The sequence below is a fragment of the Giraffa tippelskirchi genome, chromosome X, assembly GCF_054371585.1.
Source record: "Giraffa tippelskirchi isolate mGirTip1 chromosome X, T2T-mGirTip1v1.2.pri, whole genome shotgun sequence".
NCBI classification, from domain to species: Eukaryota; Metazoa; Chordata; class Mammalia; order Artiodactyla; family Giraffidae; genus Giraffa; species Giraffa tippelskirchi.
This window is the reverse complement of record NC_137289.1, coordinates 138,343,071-138,363,390: the sequence shown is the minus strand read 5'-3', so window position 1 is coordinate 138,363,390 and position 20,320 is coordinate 138,343,071. Positions and strand designations below refer to the sequence as shown.

General features: G+C 38.8%; 1 protein-coding gene across 3 annotated transcripts in view; it reads left to right on the top strand.

Annotated features, from left to right (window-relative positions):
- Positions 1 to 20,320, top strand: part of PPEF1 (protein phosphatase with EF-hand domain 1) — a 108,729-nt gene that overhangs the window by 61,739 nt on the left and 26,670 nt on the right. For all 3 annotated transcript variants that reach the window (XM_081566540.1, XM_081566537.1, XM_081566538.1), the window contains 4 exons: positions 10,648 to 10,814; positions 13,663 to 13,699; positions 14,779 to 14,928; positions 18,901 to 19,044. In XM_081566540.1, the coding sequence (XP_081422666.1) occupies positions 10,648 to 10,814; positions 13,663 to 13,699; positions 14,779 to 14,928; positions 18,901 to 19,044 (498 nt within the window). The remainder of the gene's footprint in view (positions 1 to 10,647; positions 10,815 to 13,662; positions 13,700 to 14,778; positions 14,929 to 18,900; positions 19,045 to 20,320) is intronic.

Below are 20,320 nucleotides of genomic sequence, written 5' to 3'. Positions count from 1 at the left end.
AACCATAGCTTTGACTATACTGACCTTTGTCAGCAAAGTGATGTCTCTGCTTTTTAATATGCTGCCTAGATTTGTCATAGCTTTTCTTCCAAGAGGTAAGCGTCTTTTAATTTCATGGCTACAGTCACCATCCATAGTGATTTTGGAGCCCAAGAAAATAAAATCTGTTTCCACTGGCATTAGTTAGGTCCTATTTTTAGACTTTATTTCCTGAAAAGGTTAATTTTAGTCAGCCACTCTTGCTTAATTGAAGTGACCAATTTGGAATTCTTCATTCAGAACTTTAGCCTTGCTAAAATTACAAGACATTTTTCCTCATTGAATAGAAAGCTGGAAATTTTAGACTGAGTATTGGGAAGTTAGTTTGTTAAATTGATGCTGTGTGTGGAGACCTCCTGCAGTTGAAAGAGAGGTGCACATGGAGAGAGAGAAGCTAATTACTTCTCAGCGCTGTGGGTGTCATACTGATGCTGTCGGTGGGAGCCACACAGCCTTGTTTTTCTTTCTCTTTTCCTCATCATCCTCCATCCCACCCCTTATGACCCAAATTTGCCAGCTGTGAAGGTCATTAAATATTTTCTTTTTTCTCTGTTGCTGATATGCTTCCTACTGCCACAGCAGTCAATTCTTTACCCTTTAAAATTAAGGCAGTAGGTTACAATCGGAACACATCTCTTAAATAGAGTTTGCAAACGAAATAAAAATTAAAATAATGTGGAGTTGAGGCCCAGAGGTTATTTCATGTGCTTTGGGAAAATGTCCAAAAAAATTGCAGTTACTTCTAGATGTCTAATGTAAAATATATCAGTGGGAAATAGGACTCTTTATCTCTACTCAAGTTAGTTAATTGTGGTCTGCTACTTTTCCCCCTGAAGGTCATCTGATGCTGTGCAGAGTCGTAGTTTACCCTGGGTTTTCTGCATTTGTCAATGTATCACCATAACATAGATGGTTTGTTGTGTATCAGCTGCGGAATAAGCCAGAGAGTTTGGTTTACTGGAACTGAGTGAAGGATGGGTTCACTTAGCAGCAGCGAGTCCTCTTTTGAAAGAAATCCAGAGAAACCTCAGTAACCAGAAGTCTAAATATCCTAGAGACCCATGTCCCAGAAGACTTAGGTCATCTTTTTATCTGTTTTCCAATTCTCTTATTATTCTAAGACTAAAATGTATTTGAATGCAGACTGTAAAGTGATACAACTAGTCCTGGACCAACAATGCAGATCTTATACACCCAAATAAGTCTTGCCTTTGCCGTCAGAGGCTCAACGCTTACAGAAGTTCAGTATATATTTCGGACTCCTTTTAGAATCACTTTCAGAGACAGTGACATTTTCTACTGAATGAGCTTCATTATCACAAATCTTATTCTTTTGAAGATGTGATTTTTTTGAAAAGGTTAAAGCTTATTGGGTGTCAAGTGTGCCATGTAAGGTGTATGGCTTAGCTGATCATTACTATTTGGGGCTTAAAATTAGGTTTGACTAAAGAAATTCACTATTCATGGCTCATAGAAGAGGTGAAATACCTATAAACAAAGTTGATTTAACTGGAGATGAATTCTACTACCAGAAAATTGGTCATCCCAGTGAAAAATAGTTTACATCTTTGTTCAAATTTTGGCTGCTGTTTTTCTCAAATTTTGATACTATGGTTATACTGATCTTATGAGGTAAATTGGAGAGATTTACATCTTTTTCTGTGGTTTAGAACTTAAATCCCTTGTGTTCAAACTTGTCTATACATTGTAATCACCCAAGGAAATAGGAAAAAAAAAACCCAACAAACTACTGAGTTCCACTCCCAGAGATTCTGATGGACACCTAGGAATCATCATGTGATTCTAATATGCAGCCAAAGATGGGAATCATTGCTTGAAGGAACCTCAAAACTATTTGCTTAAAAAAAAACAAAACTATTTGCTTTTGAAAATGGAAAGAGAGCTCTGCTATAAAGCCACATGCCAGTCTGTTCTCTATGTCTGCATGTGCATTGCTGTCCTGCAAGTAGGTTCATCAGTAGCATCTTTCTAGGTTCCATTTATTTGAGTTAATATAAGATATTTGTTTTTCTCTTTCTGACTTACTTCACTCTGTATAATAGGCTCTGGGTTCATCTACCTCATTAGAACTGACTCAAATGTGTTCCTTTTTACAGCTGGAGAAGGAAAGGATGGGACGAATTGATGAGTAGCATGGAAACATATACATTACCATATGTAAAATAGATAGCCAGTGAGAGTTTGCTGTATGACACAGGGAGCTGAAAGGTGGTGCTCTGTGACCACTTGAAGGGGTGGGATGGGGTGGGAGGCGGAGGGAGGTTGAAGGAGGGGACATAATATACCTATGGCTGATTCATGTTGATGTATGGCAGAAGCCAACACAATATTGTAAAGCAATTATCTTCTAGTTAAAAAAATAAATTAAAAAGTAGACCAAAAAATTCTTTTAAAAATGAAAAAAAAAAGCTATATGCAGCCAATGCACTCTTTTAGTGTTCTACTTCTTTTAAATCAGTTTTCAGTCAGTTCAGTTCAGTCTGCTAAGTTGCATCCGACTCTTTGCGATTCCATGGACTACAGGACGCCAGGCTTCCCTGTCATCACCAACTCCCGGAGCCTACTCAAACTCATGTCCGTTGCGTCAATGATGCCATCCAACCATCTCATCCTCCGTTGTTCCTTTCTCCTCCTGCCCTCAATCTTTCCCAGCATCAGGGTCTTTTCCAATGACTTGGTTCATTGCATCAGGTGGCCAAAGTATTGGAGTTTCCGCTTCATCATCAGTCCTTCCAATGAATATTCAGGACTGATTTCCTTTAGGATGGACTAGATGGATCTCCTTGCAGTCCAACGGACTCTCAAGAGTCTTCTCCAACACCACAGTTCAAAAGCATCAATTCTTCATGCTCAGCCTTCTTTATAGTCCAACTCTCACATCCATACATGACTACTGGAAAAACCATAGCTTTGACTAGATGGACCTTTGTTGGTAAAGTAATGCCTCTGCTTTTTAATATGCTGTCTAGGTTGATCATAGCTTTTTTTCCAAGTAGCAAGCGTCTTTGAATTTCATGGCTGCAGTCACCATCTGCAGTGATTTTGGAGCCCCCAAATATAAAATCTCTTACTGTTTCCATTGTTTCCCCATTTATTTGCCATGAAGTAATGGGACCAGGTGCCATGATCTTAGTTTTCTGAATGTTGAGTTTTCAGCCAACTATTTCACTCTCCTCTTTCAGTTTCATCAAGAGGCTCTTTAGTTCTTCTTCGCTTTCTGCCATAAGGGTTGCGTCGTCTGTGTATCTGAGGTTATTGATATTTCTCCCGGCAATCTTGATTCCAGCTTGTGCTTCGTCCAGCCCAGCATTTTGCAAGATGTACTCTACATATAAGTTAGATAAGCAGGGTGACAATATACAGCCTTGACGTACTCCTTTCCCAATTTGGAACCAGTCTGCTGTTCCATGTCCAGTTCTAATGGTTGCTTCTTGACCTGCATACAGATTTCTCAGGAGGCAGGTCAGGTGGTTTGGTATTCCCATCTCTTGAAGAATTGTCCACAGTTTGTTGTGATCCACACAGTCAGAGGCTTTGGCATAGTCAGTAAAGCAAAAGCAGATGTTTTTCTGGTACTCTCTTGTTTTTTCGATGGTCCAGCGGATGTTGGGAATTTGATCTCTGCTTTCTCTGCCTTTGCTAAATCCAGCTTGAACATCTGGAAGTTCATGGTTCAGGTACTGTTGAAGCCTGGCTTGGAGAATTTTAAGCATTACTTTGCTAGCGTGTGAGATGAGTGCAATTGTGCAGGAGTTTGAGCATCCTTTGGCATTGCCTTTCTTTGGGATTGGAATGAAACCTGACCTTTTCCAATCCTGTGGCCATTGGTGATTTTTCCAGATTTGCTGGCATATTGAGTGCAGCACTTTCACAGCCTCATCTTTTAGCATTTGAAATAGCTCAACTGGAATTCTATCACCTCCACTAGCTTTGTTCATAGTGATGCTTCCTAAGGCCCACTTGACTTCACAGTCTAGGATGTCTGGCTCTAGGTGAGTGATCACACCATCATGATTATCTGGGTCATGAAGACCTTTTTTGTATAGTTCTTCTGTGTATTCTTGCCACCTCTTCTTAATCTCTTCTGCTTCTGTTAGGTCCATACTATTTCTGTCCTTTATTGTGCCCATCTTTGCATGAAATGTTCCCTTGGTATCTCTAATTTTCTTGAAGAGATCTCTAGTCTTTCCCATTCTATTGTTTTCATCTGTTTCTTTGCAGTGATCACTGAGGAAGGCTTTCTTATCTCTTCTTGCTATTCTTTGGAACTCTGCATTCAAATGGATATATCTTTCCTTTTCTCCTTTGCCTTTAGCTTCTCTTCTTTTCTCACCTATTTGTAAGGCCTCCTCAGACAACCATTTTGCCTTTTTGCATTTCTTTTTCTTGGGGATGGTCTTGATCCCTGCCTCCTGTACAATGTCATGAACCTCCGTCCATAGTTCTTCAAGCACTCTGTCTATCAGATCTAATCCCTTGAATCTATTTGTCACTTCCACTGTATAACCATAAGGGGTTTGATTTAGGTCATACCTGAATGGTCTAGTGGTTTTCCCTACTTTCTTCAATTTAAGTCTGAATTTGGCAATAAGGAGTCCATGATCTGAGCCACAGTCAGCGCCTGGTCTTGTTTTTGCTGACTGTATAGAGCATCTCCATCTTTGGCTGCAAAGAATATAATCAGTCTGATTTCAGTATTGACCATTTGGTGATGTCCATGTGTAGAGTCTTCTCTTGTGTTGTTGGAAGAGGGTATTTGCTATGACCAGTGCATTCTCTTGGCAAAACTCTGTTAGCCTTTGCCCTGCTTCATTTTGCACTCCAAGGCCAAATTTGCCTGTTACTCCAGGTATCTCTTGACTTCCTCCTTTTGCATCCCGGTCCCCTATAATGAAGAGGGCATCTCTTTTGGATGTTAGCTCTAGAAGGTCTTGTGGGTTTTCATAGAACTGTTCAACTTCAGCTTCTTCAGCATTACTGGTCAGAGCATAGACTTGGATTACTGTGATATTGAATGGTTTGCCTTGAAAACAAACAGAGATCATTCTGTTGTTTTTGAGATTGCATCCAAGTAGTGCATTTCGGACTCTTGTTGACTCTTGAGGGCTACACCATTTCTTCTAAGGGATTCTTGCCCACAGTAGTAGATGTAATGGTCATCTGAGTTAAATTCACCCATTCCAGTTTTAGGATCAGTTTTAGTATCTTTAGTATCTTTACTAGAATCAGTTCAGTAGCTTCTAATCTTCAAGAAAATCTTCCATTTCTCTAGATTGTCAAAGTACATGGCCACAGATTCCAATATTATATTCTCTTTTTATATATATAATGTTAAAAGTTACTTCTCTATATCTTTGTCTTTTTTCTTATCTTTAATCTTACATGTTTTTTGTTATTTTTTTTAACTTATCCTTAATCAGGCTTATGATGAGTTTTATCATCAATTTTATTAGTTCTTTCAAAGAATCACTCTTTGGATTATATAGCTTTGATTTTTTTGTTTCCCATTTCATTAATTTCAGCTTTTATCTTTATCTAATTGATTTTATTTTTCTAATGTGTTAAGGAGAATATAGTCTTTCATGTGCATCTTGTTTAATAACGAAGACATTTAAGACTACACATTTTTTCTTACTTTAGTTGTTACTGAGCCTTCTATCAAATTTATAATATTGCTGTTAATTTCCTCTTTGATCCAATGGTTATAGACTATAATTTTTAATTTCCAAGGACCTTAATTCTAAAAGCTAGAACTTTTTGCATCATATTATTTACTTCAGATTTTATTGGATTATGATATGAGAATGTGTCCTATGAAATGTTTATTATTTTGAGTTTGTTAAGGATTTCTTTGAAATCAAGTATATGATAGATTCTCATGAAACCTCTGTAGACAAATGAAAAATTAATTGTATCCGCTATTCATAGGATGTAGAGTTCTTCGTATTTCTATCTATTAAGTTCATTAGTTATACAGTTGACCTTTGAACAATACAAGAGTTATTCCATGTATAACTGATTGTTGGCCCTCCTCATCTGCAGTTCCTCTTTATCCAAAGATTCAACCAACAATGGACCATGTAGTAGTGTAGTATTTACTACACTAAAAATCTGTGTTTAAGTGGACCTTGCAGCTCAAACCCTCAATGTTCAAGGGTAAACTGTACATTCAATTTTTTCCATTTGTATCTTTTAAAATATGTGTATTATATATTTCTGTATAACAAATTACCCCAGTACTTACTGGCTTAAAACTGCAAATGTTTAGTATCTCACAGTTTCTGTAGTTCAGAAATCTGAGTACAGCTTAGCTGGGTGGTTCTGCCTGAAGGTCTCTCATGAGCTGGCAATCAAGCTGTTGGCCAGGGCTGCAGTCATTTGTAAGGCTGACTGGAGCTGGTGGACCCATTTCCAAGATTTCTGACTCACATGGCTGCAGACACAGCTTTTCAGTTCCTTGCTAGCTGTTGACAGAACAGCCACATGGTCCTCTCCACAGGGTACCTGAGTGTTCTCATGACAGAGCAGTAGCTTTTCCCAGAGTGAGTGATCCGAGAGAGCAGATAGGAGGCTGCAGTCTCTTTTATGACTTAGTCTCCACAGTTGCACACCAGCACTCCTGCTTTTGTTTCTTATTCCTTCCTTAGAAGGAAATCACTAAGTCCAGCCCACATTCAGGGAGTGGTGTTAGGCTTCACCTTTTAAAGGGAATATCAAATAATTTGTGGACATTATTTTAAACCAATAATTAAGTTTAAATAATTTACTGTGTTTTTTAAATTTTTCTTCTTGCATTTATGGTAAATATATGAAGCAAAAACTTGTTCTTTTGTTTATTGAATACAAGTTTATAAATTGAACCTTAATAAAGTGCCCATTATTATGATATAATGTTGCTTTGTGATAATTTTTAGCACTTTGAATATTAAATTCCACTTTGTCAAATATTAATATTTTCATTTTTACCTTTTCTTTGTTGCATTTACCTTGCTTTTAGTCTCCCTTTAGTTTTTTCATGTGTATTTCTCACAAACTATACATACTTGGAGTTCTGTGCTTTAAAGTAGCCTTTCTTTTTGCTGTTTTGGTGAAGTTTTTTAAATTATCGTTTTCTTTGGCATTTTTACCATGCTTTCCTGTTCATTAGTTGTTATCTTCCCATTCCTGACATTTCTAATAAATGATGTATGTGTGTATACTTCTCAAATAGCTATAACTTTATTCCTTCTTCATTATCCTCTCTCTCCTCCAGTAAGATAAATATATTTGTTTTCACACTTTCCATGTACATTCCCCATTCAGATGAGATTTGTAGAGAATTTTACTTTTCTGCCTTAACATCCCCTACAAATCCTTACTTTTGGCTCATGCCAGATTTTTAGTTCTTGACCATTATCAGGTTTCCTTCATACTACATCTCTTCTATTTCTTGAATCGTTGTTTTGTGTTGGGTTGGCCGAAAAGTTCATTTAGCTTTTTCTGTTAGCTGTTTCAGAGATCACAATTTCTACATTATTGCTATTGATTTATATTTAATTATATATTGCAAGGTTCATTGTTCACATCTGTAATCTTTTCTCTCAGTCCTTCCCAGGCTTAAGGACTTTTTATTGTTACTGCTCTTATTTGGTTAAAATGTGTTCTTGAGTGTTTTCCTCTATGGGGCATGTGGATGCTAGGTTCTTTAAATGCAAACTCTTTGAATGTGGGGACTTCGTATTGTTTACTTCTATGTTTCTAACACCTAAAACTATGTCTGGTACATAACGGGCAATCAGTACATATTCATTGAACACAGGAATCATGAGCTCTTTCAAACTTACGGGTGAAGTCTCATTTTAAACCGTAGAAAATTCCCTCTCTTATTTATGTGATTATTGCCTCTTCTCCATCTGTTCCTTCTTCCTGATTCTCGAATGCTTATTGTTGGCATATTAGTTCTCTTGGCTCTGAACTCTAATCTCTTACTCATTCCTCATGATTTCCATCATTATGCCTTTTGCTCTTTGTGAGAGATTTTTCATCTGCTTGCTCTTTCAGGTCAGTAATGTATTTTTCAACCATTCTATCTTTTAGTTATCACCGGTCTATTGATATTTTAAATTTCAATAGAATATTTTTAATGCCAAGAATTACTGACTTTCTGTTCTTTATTTCATGGTACTCTCATTTTTAAAAAAGTTGGCCTCTGTCTCCTCCAGCACTGTTACCTCATTAGGGGATGGTACTTTAGTAGATCTCATTGGTCTGCCTCTCTGTGGTTACTGGATCCTCTTAAATATGAGGTTATTTCCATTGTAAATTTTCTGCTTAAGCTAGGCCAAGCTTCTCCATAGTTGGAGGCACAACAACACTTTCTGCTCCTGCATCAAGAGTGTGAGAGGAAGTCTCTGTGCTCCTGCTACTGCTAGCTGCTAAGTCGCTTCAGTCGTGTCCGACTCTGTGCGACCCCATAGACAGCAGCCCACCAAGCTCCGCCATCCCTGGGATTCTCCAGGCAAGAATACTGGAGTGGGTTGCCATTTCCTTCTCCAGTGCATGAAAGGGAAAAGTGAAAGTGAAGTCGCTCAGTCGTGTCTGACTCTCAGCGACCCCATGCACTGTAGCCTACCAGGCTCCTCCGTCCATGGGATTTTCTAGGCAAGAGTACTGGAGTGGGGTGCCATTGCCTTCTCCTAGGTGTCTCTAAATGCAAGTGTTAGTATTCTTTTAGTTTCAGAGATGTGAAAGTTCTCCTACCTTTCCTGTAAAGTCCAGATCCCTCCCCCCCCAACCAAGACCACACACATGCTCTGAGACAGTGTCCCCTTAATCACAGAGTCTACACGTGCCCCCAGGCCTAGTTCTTCCACGGCTCTCTGCTGCTCCTTAAGCCCCCTTCAGTCCTGGACATCCCGATAGAACCTATAGCCTCCAGCACTCCTCAGACTTCTCCAGGTTACTCATCGCAGCCAGCTGAAATCTGGGGGAAGGAAGAGTATTAGAGATGCAGAATCACTCCCTTTTCCTTTATGTTTTGATGAGCAATAGCCTATGTTTTTATAATTGGCTCACACTATCTAAGCCCAGTATGAATAGGTTATGTGAATTCATGTATAAGAAAATGTAAAGTAGTGGGATCATAAAATTAGAAATAACATGGAGGTCATAATAAAATGAATCTCTTAGTTTGTGTGGTGCTTTATAGTTTTTACACACTATAGTAAAAGCGCACTGTAGTTTTTACACACTACAGTCTCATTTGAGTTCTAAAGTAGCCCTGTGTGATAAGCATGGAAGTTGTCATTTAACAGATGAGGAAACTAGAGTTCATAATGATCAAATAACTTGCCCGGGGACACATAGGTAATAGTGAAGCTGAATTAGAGAATAAGTCTTCTGGCCCAGAACACTACACCACTGCTTGCTTGCTCTTTTCCAGTTGCCTTCAGAACATGTTTTGTTGCATACTGACTTCTGGAATTCCTAAGTTATATGCTACAACTTGTATTTTATTTTTTCAACTATTTCTGTCATATTGATATGAACAATTTAAAATATGTATAAATACTAGATGGTGAGTATAAAGTAATAATATTTTCTTATATAATTTGAAACCTAACAAAAGAGAAAATCGAAAATCATTTGAAAAAGATTAACATAACTAGAATGTGGGAATTACTTCTTGAAGGTAACTTTTTTGAAAGAGGACATATATTAGAATATATGAGTACTTAAAATTTTCTTTTTGTACTGTATTTTTTAGACATTTGAATTATCTTACTATGCAATAAAAATGTACTCAACCATTTCTCTACCAGGCATGGCGTGTTTTATCTTAGAGTTTACTAATACAGAAGTAAAGGAAAGAATAGCTGCTATAAAGACCAGACCTTTGTCCTAATCCCAGTCCTTTTTTGTGCTAACACTATATTTTAAAGTATTATCTCATGCTCAGGAGTGGTAATCAACATATTAAACAACAAATAATGGCTCTGGTTGCTGAGCAGTCAAGAACACATGCCTCCAACACCTGGTGTAATTGTATCAGAGTGGACTGATGGTGTATTAGCTCTGCTCACAGTTGGACAGTACCTTACACTTTCCTGAGTGCTTTCATATCCTATCTCTCATTTTTGATCTGGGATGGGGTTGTTTTTACAAATTGAGAGAATCACAGCCTAGAGAAATTAAACAGAGGGTCCCTTAGAATGAACGACTTCTGGCTGTTACTTAGTTCAATGTTTTTCCCTCTTCTATCCAAGGAAGAGATGAAAGAATCCATTTTTAATAGGGTAATTATCAGGTCCTTTCAGAGAAAACTCATAGTTTTCATGGGTGGTAGTGAGTAGGATGAGCCATCCCTCTGGAGTCTTCCTGTCCCAAGCTAATTCTTTACTTCCGAAAGGTCTCTTGCAGGAGAAGAGTGAAACCTTTCACCTTTGCCCTGGAAGAGTGAAATTGGCTTGAGTGGGTGAGCAGATTTTTTCCAGTGGAAGAACTGACTCAGCCTCTTTTCTCCATATCCATGTGAACGTTAAGTACAAAACCTTACTTTTAAAAGTACATTCTTTTAACTGCTCCTTTTCCCCCCTCTTCCTTCCACAGAATGGTCTCCCCTCAGTGACCAACCCATATGTTTTTAATGGTGATTTTGTAGATCGAGGAAAAAATTCCATGGAGATCCTAATGATCCTGTTTGTGAGTTTTCTTGTGTACCCAAATGACCTGCACTTGAACAGAGGCAACCATGAGGATTTTATGATGAATATGAGGTAACTTAGCCCTATAGATTTCCTCTTTTGTTTCCTGTTCTGGAAAATGCTACCATGTTTAGTTCCTAGCAGAGAGTTAGAGGTGAGTGTAGAGAAGTAGGGATGAGAATCTCAAGGAAGATCTCAGTTCTTACCCCAGTTTACCTCCCTCAATCCTCTACTGTGTGAGTATAAATTGCTCTAAAATTCCCTTCCTATCTTTTCTTCCGATCCTTCCTTCTCCCTTCTATTACGTTCTTCCTCACATGCCCACCCTTCCCAAGCCAAATTGTGTGCTTTCTAGACGTGTCAGGTAAGCCAGGTTTGGTGGTGTGGTTGTTCTATGAGCAGGTTTAGATGGACTCATTCTCTCGATACTCTTTTGGCTTGCCTCAGAAGTTGTCTCGGAAACTAGTACTGTGTTTTTCACTGGTGTGTATATTTTTTTATGACATGGTGATTGCTTCTGGCATAGTTGTTCATAAACATATTTGAGAACAGCTGTAACATAGCATTTCAGCTATCTGACTCACTGGAAGTTTGGGGAATAAAGATTGGTTAAGTGGTTTACCAGTTTTTGCTGTGAAAGGCACAGTAAGTGACAAATGTTCTTCTTTCCTTTCTTTCCTCCTCCTTTCCCCTTTCCCTTCCTCCTCTTCTTCCTCTCCTCCTTTTCTTTTCCTTTTGTTTCTTGTTTTATGAAAAAACAGAATCCAGTTTGCACTAGGGAAGTAGAAGGCATGGCATGTTAGATGCTTCAGTCCTGGGCTTTTGAGTGCCTGGATCAAAGCTCAGCAACTGATGAGTTTTCTCTTTGGGGCAGTTTTGGCACTTGGCCTGAAAACAAGAGTTTCAGTTCTAACCCTCAGGTATGAAAGAAAATGCTAAATATGAAGGAAAAAAAATCCGAAGGCAATTTTCAGAGGATATATATATATATATATATATATACATATATATACATACATATATATAAAATATAGCTCAATACATATGTGTAATATAGCTCAAAATATTTGGGCATGCCATTTATTCTTCCATTTATTTAGCTATTCAGTTATATTTGTTGTTGCTGTTCAGTATCTAAGTTGTCCAACTCTTTGTGACCCCATGAACTGTAGCATGCCAGACTTCCCTGTCCTTCACCATTTCCCAAAGTTTGCTCAGACTCATGTCCATTGAGTTGGTGATGCCATCCATCCATCTCATCCTCTGTCACCCTCTTCTCCTCCTGCCATCAGTCTTTCCCAGCATCAGGGACCTTTCCACTGAGTCACCTCTACGTGTCAGGTGGCCAAAGTGTTGGAGCTTCAGCTTCAGCATCTAGTGCTGAATGGTTACTGAAAGAGACGTGGCCCCTGCCCTCCGAGAATTTACATCTAGCAGGGAAGACACCAGTTGAGCAGGTTTTTCAAGTGTGATGAATTTGTAAAGAGGGAGATCCAACCTGTCTGAGAGGTGGTTGGAAGGTTCTCCCACAGAAATATGGCATTAGCCTGAGATCTGAAGGATGAATTAGGCAACCAAGAGAGGACCATGGCACGAGTGGATGGGAAACAGTGTTCCACAGTGAAGAGACAACTTAGGCAGAGCTTGAGAAAGGACTTTTTAGACTTGCAAGAAGTTCAGGATAGGAGAAGCATAAACTGAAGAACAGGATGGTACCTGATAGGGCTGGAGACGTAAGAAATTATTGCAGAGGAATTTGAGCTTTCTTCTGAGGACAGGAGAAAATCATTGAAGAGTATTATAAAATTTGTGTTGTAAGATGCAGCATTAAGGGTAGTTTGGTGAAGGACAAGAATGGATATGGGGATGCTGGTAGGAAATATAAGAGTTGAAGAGATAGGTGATGGATTCTCACTTAGACTGGGAGATGGAAACACAAAGAAGTAGATAGATTCAAGAGGCGTTTAGGCAATAATTTAAGGCTTGGTAACATGATATGAAGGACTTGAAAGAAGAGAGAATCAAGATGACCTCCAGGTTCCTAGGTTGAATTTGCAATATCACTGATATTGTGAACATAATAAGAGGAAAAAGTTGGGCTGAGGGAGAATGATGAGTTCAGTTGGGGGTAAGCTGATTTGAGGTGCTGTTGAATAGGCAGGACTGAATTCATTTCAGGAAACATCATGTTACACTGTAGAAGCTTCACATGACATGATTTGTGTGGAAACCTGGAGTGAGTATGCTACATTCTGACTTCACTTTGTTGGGTGTTCAAGGTATATATTATTATCTTAAGGCAAGGAAAGTATTGGAAAAAACATCTCATCATTAAATCCCTTTTAGTGACTGCTATTCAGGCATTAAACTTCCTGACACTTTCTATTAAAACTGTTAATACCATTACATGAGCTATGTCAGAGAGAGTATTAAGAACCAACTTATTACATTCTAGGCTTTTCTTTGTCTTTGTTTGGTCTTTTTTCCCTCCTAATCATTCATTTACCGTAAGGTATAGGATGTCTGAGAAATTCTATCTAAATGAAAAGCATTCTGCCACATACCTTCCCTCAGTGGCCACAGCACACATCTCTGAATACTTGCAGTACTTAGACACCAGTGCCTACCACATATTTCTTAAGTTGTCTTGTATTGGTTTCATGAAAATTTATCTTCTTTTCCCAGCTATACTCTAAACTCCTTGAGGGTAGGGATGATGTCATCAGCTGCCTTTGTTCTTTCCCATAGTGCCTAGCAAAGACTTGAGTAAGTAATAGTTCCAACTGAAGTCTAGTTGCTTGAGTTCTTGATACTTGTGATAGTAAGATGTCAAGGACTCGCTTTTTTGCATGACTTGACTCACACAAGTGGGTGTTATCAACATTCAGTGAAAGAGTTGAAATCCCACTGTTTTTTTCAGGTATGGTTTCACGAAAGAAATTTTACATAAATATAAGGTAAGACTCGTCTACTTTTTTTTTTTTTTACATCCTCTTTGCTGTTTATACATAGATGTTTAAAAAAAGAAAAAGCTTCAAGAAGGGTGATGGGAGAATTAATCAGAATCCAGGCCAATAAAAGCACAAAAGGAAGCCCTGGCTATGGTGAAGACCTGTTTTTCTTTCTGGACTAAACCAAGCTTTTTCATTGTGACTTCTGTGTGAGTTTTAACACAGATACAAACTCTGTTGTTTCAAAGATACCTGGGATTTGTTTTACTCAGGTTTGGTAAAACATGGAAATGACTGTCATGAAGGGAAAGGTTTTTACTCACAATTCCTTAGAAACTGAAGTCAGTGGAACACCACACCGTATGGGGCTGCACCTCAGGGTCAGTTAGAGGCAGTGGCAAGAGCCTTTTTGTGGTTTTCTCAGGAAGAAATGGGTGAGGCAGTGTAAGCAGGTTTAGGATTGGCTCGTTTGAGTAATTTCAGCAGGCTCTGGGGCTTACAAGCTGTCCATGGTTGCCTGGTATCTGGCTGGCCCTGGGGTGATTGGAGCAGGAAATAGTGGCCCTGGGTGTGCTGCTAAGTTGTGTCCGACTCTTTGTGACCCCCATGGACTGTAGCCCACTGGTCTCCTCTGTCCATTGGAGTCTCCAGGCAAGAATACTGGAGTGGGTTGCCATGCCCTCCTCCAGGGGAATCTTCCTGACCCAGGGATGGAACCCACGTCTCTCATGTCTCCTGCGTTGGCAGGCTGGTTAAATCTGTAAAGGACTACTTGGGAGGATGAGCTCTGGGTAGGTTGATTTGCATATGAAAGGCACCCTGCTTTACATACAAAAGACAACTCCTTACTATCTCTAGGAATTAACTAGCCTTGGGAGGGGCAGTCTCTTCCCCTGGGGTCAGCAAGTCAAAGTATCAAAAACAGAGAATTAAAAGACATGATTAATGCATGCTTGTTGGTTAGTGTGTCCATCCTGACCTAGTTTGGGTGGCATGAAAACTGTTGGTTTTTGTCCATATGTTGGGGCTATTGAGTAAAATTGAACCTATCAGAAAAACAAACTTACTCAAGCTCTTACTTACAGCTGCACGGAAAAAAAATCTTACAAATCTTGGAAGAGGTCTATACCTGGCTCCCAATTGGTACAATCATTGACAATGAAGTCCTGGTCATACATGGAGGGATATCAGAGTCCACAGACTTGAATTTACTCCACCGTATAGAAAGAAACAAAGTAAGAAGCAATGTTTGCATGAATGTTGTCTCAAAGATTTGCAAAGGGATACATACCTCCTTTCATGTATTGTTTTATATAGATTCATGTTTTAGTGATTGCTGTAACTCTGAAAAAATGAGTAAAAATTTTAAGAAAATCCATGATTGCATGATAAAGAACTAAATTGATAACTTCTACATATGGAAAATATATTTTTAAAAATTCATGGTGAAAGTGGGAAAATATCGGCATTTCATAATGGTTTCTAAAAGTGAAAAATCCTGATTTTTAAAAAGTTAAAATTTCTAATTAATTAATATTGTGGTAAAATATACCAACATAAAGTTTACCACTTTAACCATTTTTAAGTGTGCAGTTCAGTGGCATTAAGTACTTTCACATCATTGTGCAACCGTCACTACTGTCACCACCATCTATTTCTAAAATTTTCCATTTTCCCAAACTGAAACTACCTATTAAGCACTAATTTCCAATTCCACCTTCCCCAGCCCTTGGCAGCCACCATTCTGTGTTATAGCTCTAAGAATTTGACTCCTCCAGGAGCCTTGTAGAAGTAGAATCATACAGCCGTTTGTTTCTGAATTGGTGTGATGTCCCATATATATTCCAAATGGCTCAGGATATTTTGGGAGGGGGTTAATATTTTAAACCTAAATAACCATATTCAATACAGCAGAAGCAAGCAGGAATATGTATTGACCCTCTGAGGGAAGTGGCTATGTGGGGCCTAAAGCTCTGAGGCTTAGTGAAAGGCTTCTTTGGCGGGGCTTTGCAGAGTGACTGGAACTGCCTTCCGCCTGTCAAGAGCCCAGCCAGTGCCCCCAGACTAGGGGGACAGGGGAGCCACCTGGGCATGACGACCAGTGGCCGCTCTGAGCCCGGTGATCATGTTCAGTCTTAGTGAGAAACCTGAACCTTGCTCCCAGGACTGTTAGTCAAATTCCTACCAATCTAGGCAAGGGGAATCTAGACCCAGAATTTAATTTGATGTGGACATGTGATTCCTGTTCACCTTGAGTTTTTAGAGTCCTTAGACCTTTATATACATATGAATGATTATATTGTCGCCAACTCCTTCTCATCCTTCTAATTTCAGCTTAAACATACCCCTCCCCTGGAAAGCCCTCCACGACCTCCAGACTAGATCAGGTCCCCGTCCGTATGCTCTCAAGCCCCTTGTACCTATCCTTCATAACAGTTACCAAAATTAAATAAGTGATTGTGGTATGATTTGTTTACCATCTTCCCCTGCTTCTCTAGTTCACTGATATAACTCCAGCACCTAAGATGTAGTCAGTATTAGTGTTTGTTGAATATTTCCTAAGAGATTTAAGACTGAAATAGGGCAAACCTAAGATAAAACTGGATAAAAACTTTTTTTACAATTCCTTTCCTGATTCTGTGCTGATTTTACTTAGCCCCTCCCCAGCCTCACCCAGTGATGACCATACTTCCTGGTTTACACCTGTTGTCTTGGTGTAGGTGTTAATACCACCTCCCTTTACTCTCAGAAGTATCCCAGTTGCAATAATTTTAAGGCCACCCTAATTTAAGGTGCCTTTCTTAGGATCTCAACAAATAGTCAAGCCAATAAGATGTTTGAATCAACATGAGATAGTCATTGTTAACATAATGAGTGGATATAATTCTAGCCAAGAGCAAGGGAACATGATGTTTTTGTCAGTCAAATATTGGCAAGCACACGGCGGGAATGCGACACTCCACCACCACTGGCCCTGTGACAACAACACTAATCAGCCGTGGCAGCCACTACTAATGGATCAGATTGAAAACTTTTCCTTTCCTGAGGTTAGCCAGTCCTTTCTCAGGCTTTTTGAGATATTTAAGAGCGTTTCTCTGAAATGTCCATTACTATTTCTGTGGAGATCCTAAATTGAGAGCCACCTTAACCTAGTAAACACTGTGACGCTCTGACATCAGACAGATGTAGCTAACATTACATCTATTACATCCTGCTTCTGCCCCTTCCTGGCTGGGTGACTGGGTAAGGTACCAATGATTTCTAAGCCTCAGTTCCCACATCTATGCACTAAAGCTAAAAAATACCTACCATATTGAATTGCTGGGAAGATTAAATGTAATTACCTAGATGAAAAAGATGGCATAGAGTAAGCTCTGAACATAAAGCTGTCTTCTCCAACTCTGTCCTCTTTTTCATGATACTTAAAACTGAGGTTTAAATTTCAGTCTCCAAGAGAGACCCTGGGGAGAAATTTTGAGGCCAGAAATTTTCCCAGGATACCTCACATTTCACCCCCTTCGGGGATCATTGTTCCACCTACTGTTAAGACTGGCTTTAAAGGTAGAAATTTGACTTGTATGTTTTTTGTCTACCCTACTAGAACGAAGTTGAACTGGTAGCACATGTTCTTTGTGTGAAATATAATTAAACTGTAATGAAAGTAGTAGGTTGAAGCCTTTGGAACTCTACTAGATGAGATACAAAAACAGATTTTCAAGTTAGTTTTATAACCCCCACTTGCCCATCTGTTTGGACCTCCAAATGTAGGGGTGAACACGCTTCCTGGTTTACACCTGCTGTATGATTTAGTTGTTCATGGGGGAGGGGTAGAGTTGGGGGAACTCGATGACAACCTCCACTGCAGGTTCATTAAAGGTCTTTTGTAAGGTGGGCAGGTTGGGAAGGGGGTGGTGAATGCAGAGGGACAGAGAAGGAAGACTATAATACTTAAGCCTCTGTTTTAGTATTCTTCAAACTCCTTGGTAGAGGTTATGGGAAGAGATGACTAGTAGGACCCCTAGGAGAAAATGATGATGTGGCACCCAGCAAGGACTGGGCAAAGTGTCCTGATCCCACATGGCCTTGAAAACAGAAGAGCCACAGTACTTAAGAGACCATGTGGCTTTGTCCTGCCTGATGACCTTATCAGAAGTGAGTTGTGTGGATCCAAGTCCAAAGTGTCCTCCCAAAATACTCTGCTCTGCCTAAGACATGGAGACATTTGCTGGGGGGGAGACAGGGAGGGAGGCTGTGAGCTCACTAATAATAGCTGAAACTGAATTCCAACCATCTCAATGAGATAGGACCTCAGAATATGGTTTGCTTTTATTTTTGAAAAATAAAGGTAAGATTTTATATACACCCTAGTTTATAGAAGAAACTTAGGTTTCTTCGAAGTTTCTTAAGTTTCTCAGAGAATTGTCCATCACTGAACTAAGGCTTCCAATGTAATAGAACCATTGCTTCAAATTGTTTTGTATAAAGGTATGGTGCTACAAAGAAACAAGTATAAAATTACAGTCTCAAATTACGTAAGGGAACATAGAAGGGATTATAGTAACTGATGTACTATCAGAAAGACATTTTGTTTTCAAAGAAATACATCACCTTTGTTACTAGGATTAGATGTAATGTTCCATTGCTGGCAGGTCAGACTGAGAACCCAGTGTACTTAAGTCAGAAGGCTTCCAAAGTTTTCAATTTATGTCCCCTTTGTGAACTTTCTTGGACATGGATATACTTTCTCTCATTTCTCCCAGAAAACAAAACCAAAAGAAAAGCAGCCATCCTCTTAAGAGGTGTTTCTGAACTCCAGGCCTATTAGTTCTCTCTTAGTTCCATGTATAGATAAGGGCTCAGAGGGAGACTAGTTTTCCCTTAGCATCTTCCATTTCCTGTCACAATGCCAAAGAACATGTCTCCACTGACATCTGTGCCTCTGGGGTCTTTTAGAAACTCTAATGGGAAACTTTCCCTGTAAGACAGTGTCTCTAGTTGAAAAATGTACAAACAGAGCTTAACAGGCCCAGTTTATAGAAATCAGTGCATCCGTAAGATGAAGGAGGTCGGTGAGATGGAACAGATGATCATGTATTTTCCATTGAGTTGAGGCATAATAATATAGACAAAATAGCAACTAGTGCTGAAGTTTCTACATGCAGCACACTAAGCATAGGGTTTGGCTAAAGCGTGAATTTGTTTTGTAGATGAGATCTGTGCTGATGCCACCAATTCCAATGGATGGAGACCGTGCTGAGAAGAAAACTAAAGTGGGTACAACCATTGTGGCTCAGGGAATCAGAACAAGTGGATCCTTTTCTGAACAATTAACAAAGCAGGAATGGGAGCAGGTAAGTAATCAGACTGTTCACTAAAGTGGCAGTGAAGATGCAGCGTAGATGATTTTGTCCCTAATAATATATAAAAAGTGACTTACATTTCTAAGCAGATCATATCCTTTTCTCTAAATCCATTATTATATTTTAACAGCTTAATTGAAATATCATTCAAATACCATATAATTCACTCACTTAAAGTATATAATTAATAGAGTTTGGTATATTCAAAATGTACAACTATCCCCACAATCTAAATTTAGAATATTTTCATCACCTGAAAAAGGAACTTCACATACCTGTTACCAGTCACTTCCCATTCTCTCCCCATCCCCGCAGATTAGACCTTTTGGTCTTAGTAGATTTGTCTATTCTGGACGTATTGTAGAAAAGGACCCATACAGTGTGTGGTCTTTTGTCTCTGGCTCCTTTTACTCAGTCAGAGTAAAAGATTAGTGCTTTTGCTTTGAGTTTTGGTGTTGTATCTAAGAAGCCATTGCCTAACCCCAAATTGTGAAGATTTATTCCTGTGTTTTCATCTGAAAATTTTGTAGTTTTAGCTCTTACATTTAGGTGTCTGATCCATTTTGAGTTAATTTTTGTGGATGGTGTGAGGTAGGTGTCTAAATTCATTTTATTGCATGTGGATATCCAATTATCCCAGCACCATTTGTTAAAAAGAGTTCCTCTCATTGAATTTTCTTGGCACCCTTATGAAAAATCAATTGACCATAAATATGAAGGTTTATTTCTAAACTCTTGATTCTATCTGATGATCTATATGTCTATCCGTATATCAGGATGACACAGTTTTGATCACTATAACTTTGTAGAAAGTTTTGAAACTGGAAAGTGTGAGTTCTCCAGCTTTCTTTTTCAAGATTGTTTTGACTATTCTGGGTCCCTTGAATTTCCATATGAATTTTAGAATCAGCTTGTCAATCTCTACAAAAAAAAAAAGAGCTGGAATTTTGGTAGGGATTGCCTTGAATTTGTGGATCAATTTAGTTACTGTTGCAATCTTAACAATATTGTATCTTTAATTCCATGAATGTGTGATATCTTTCCATTTGTTTAGATCTTTCATTTCAACAGTGCTTTGTAATCACATACATGGAAACACTTGTTAAAGTTATTCCTAATTTATTCCCAAATACTTTTGACACTGTATTAAATAGAATTGTTTTCTTAATTACATTTTGGATTGTTCATTGCTGGTATATATTGACTTTTATATACTGATCTCACGTTGTGAACCTTGATAAACATGTCTATTCTAATGGTGTTTAGT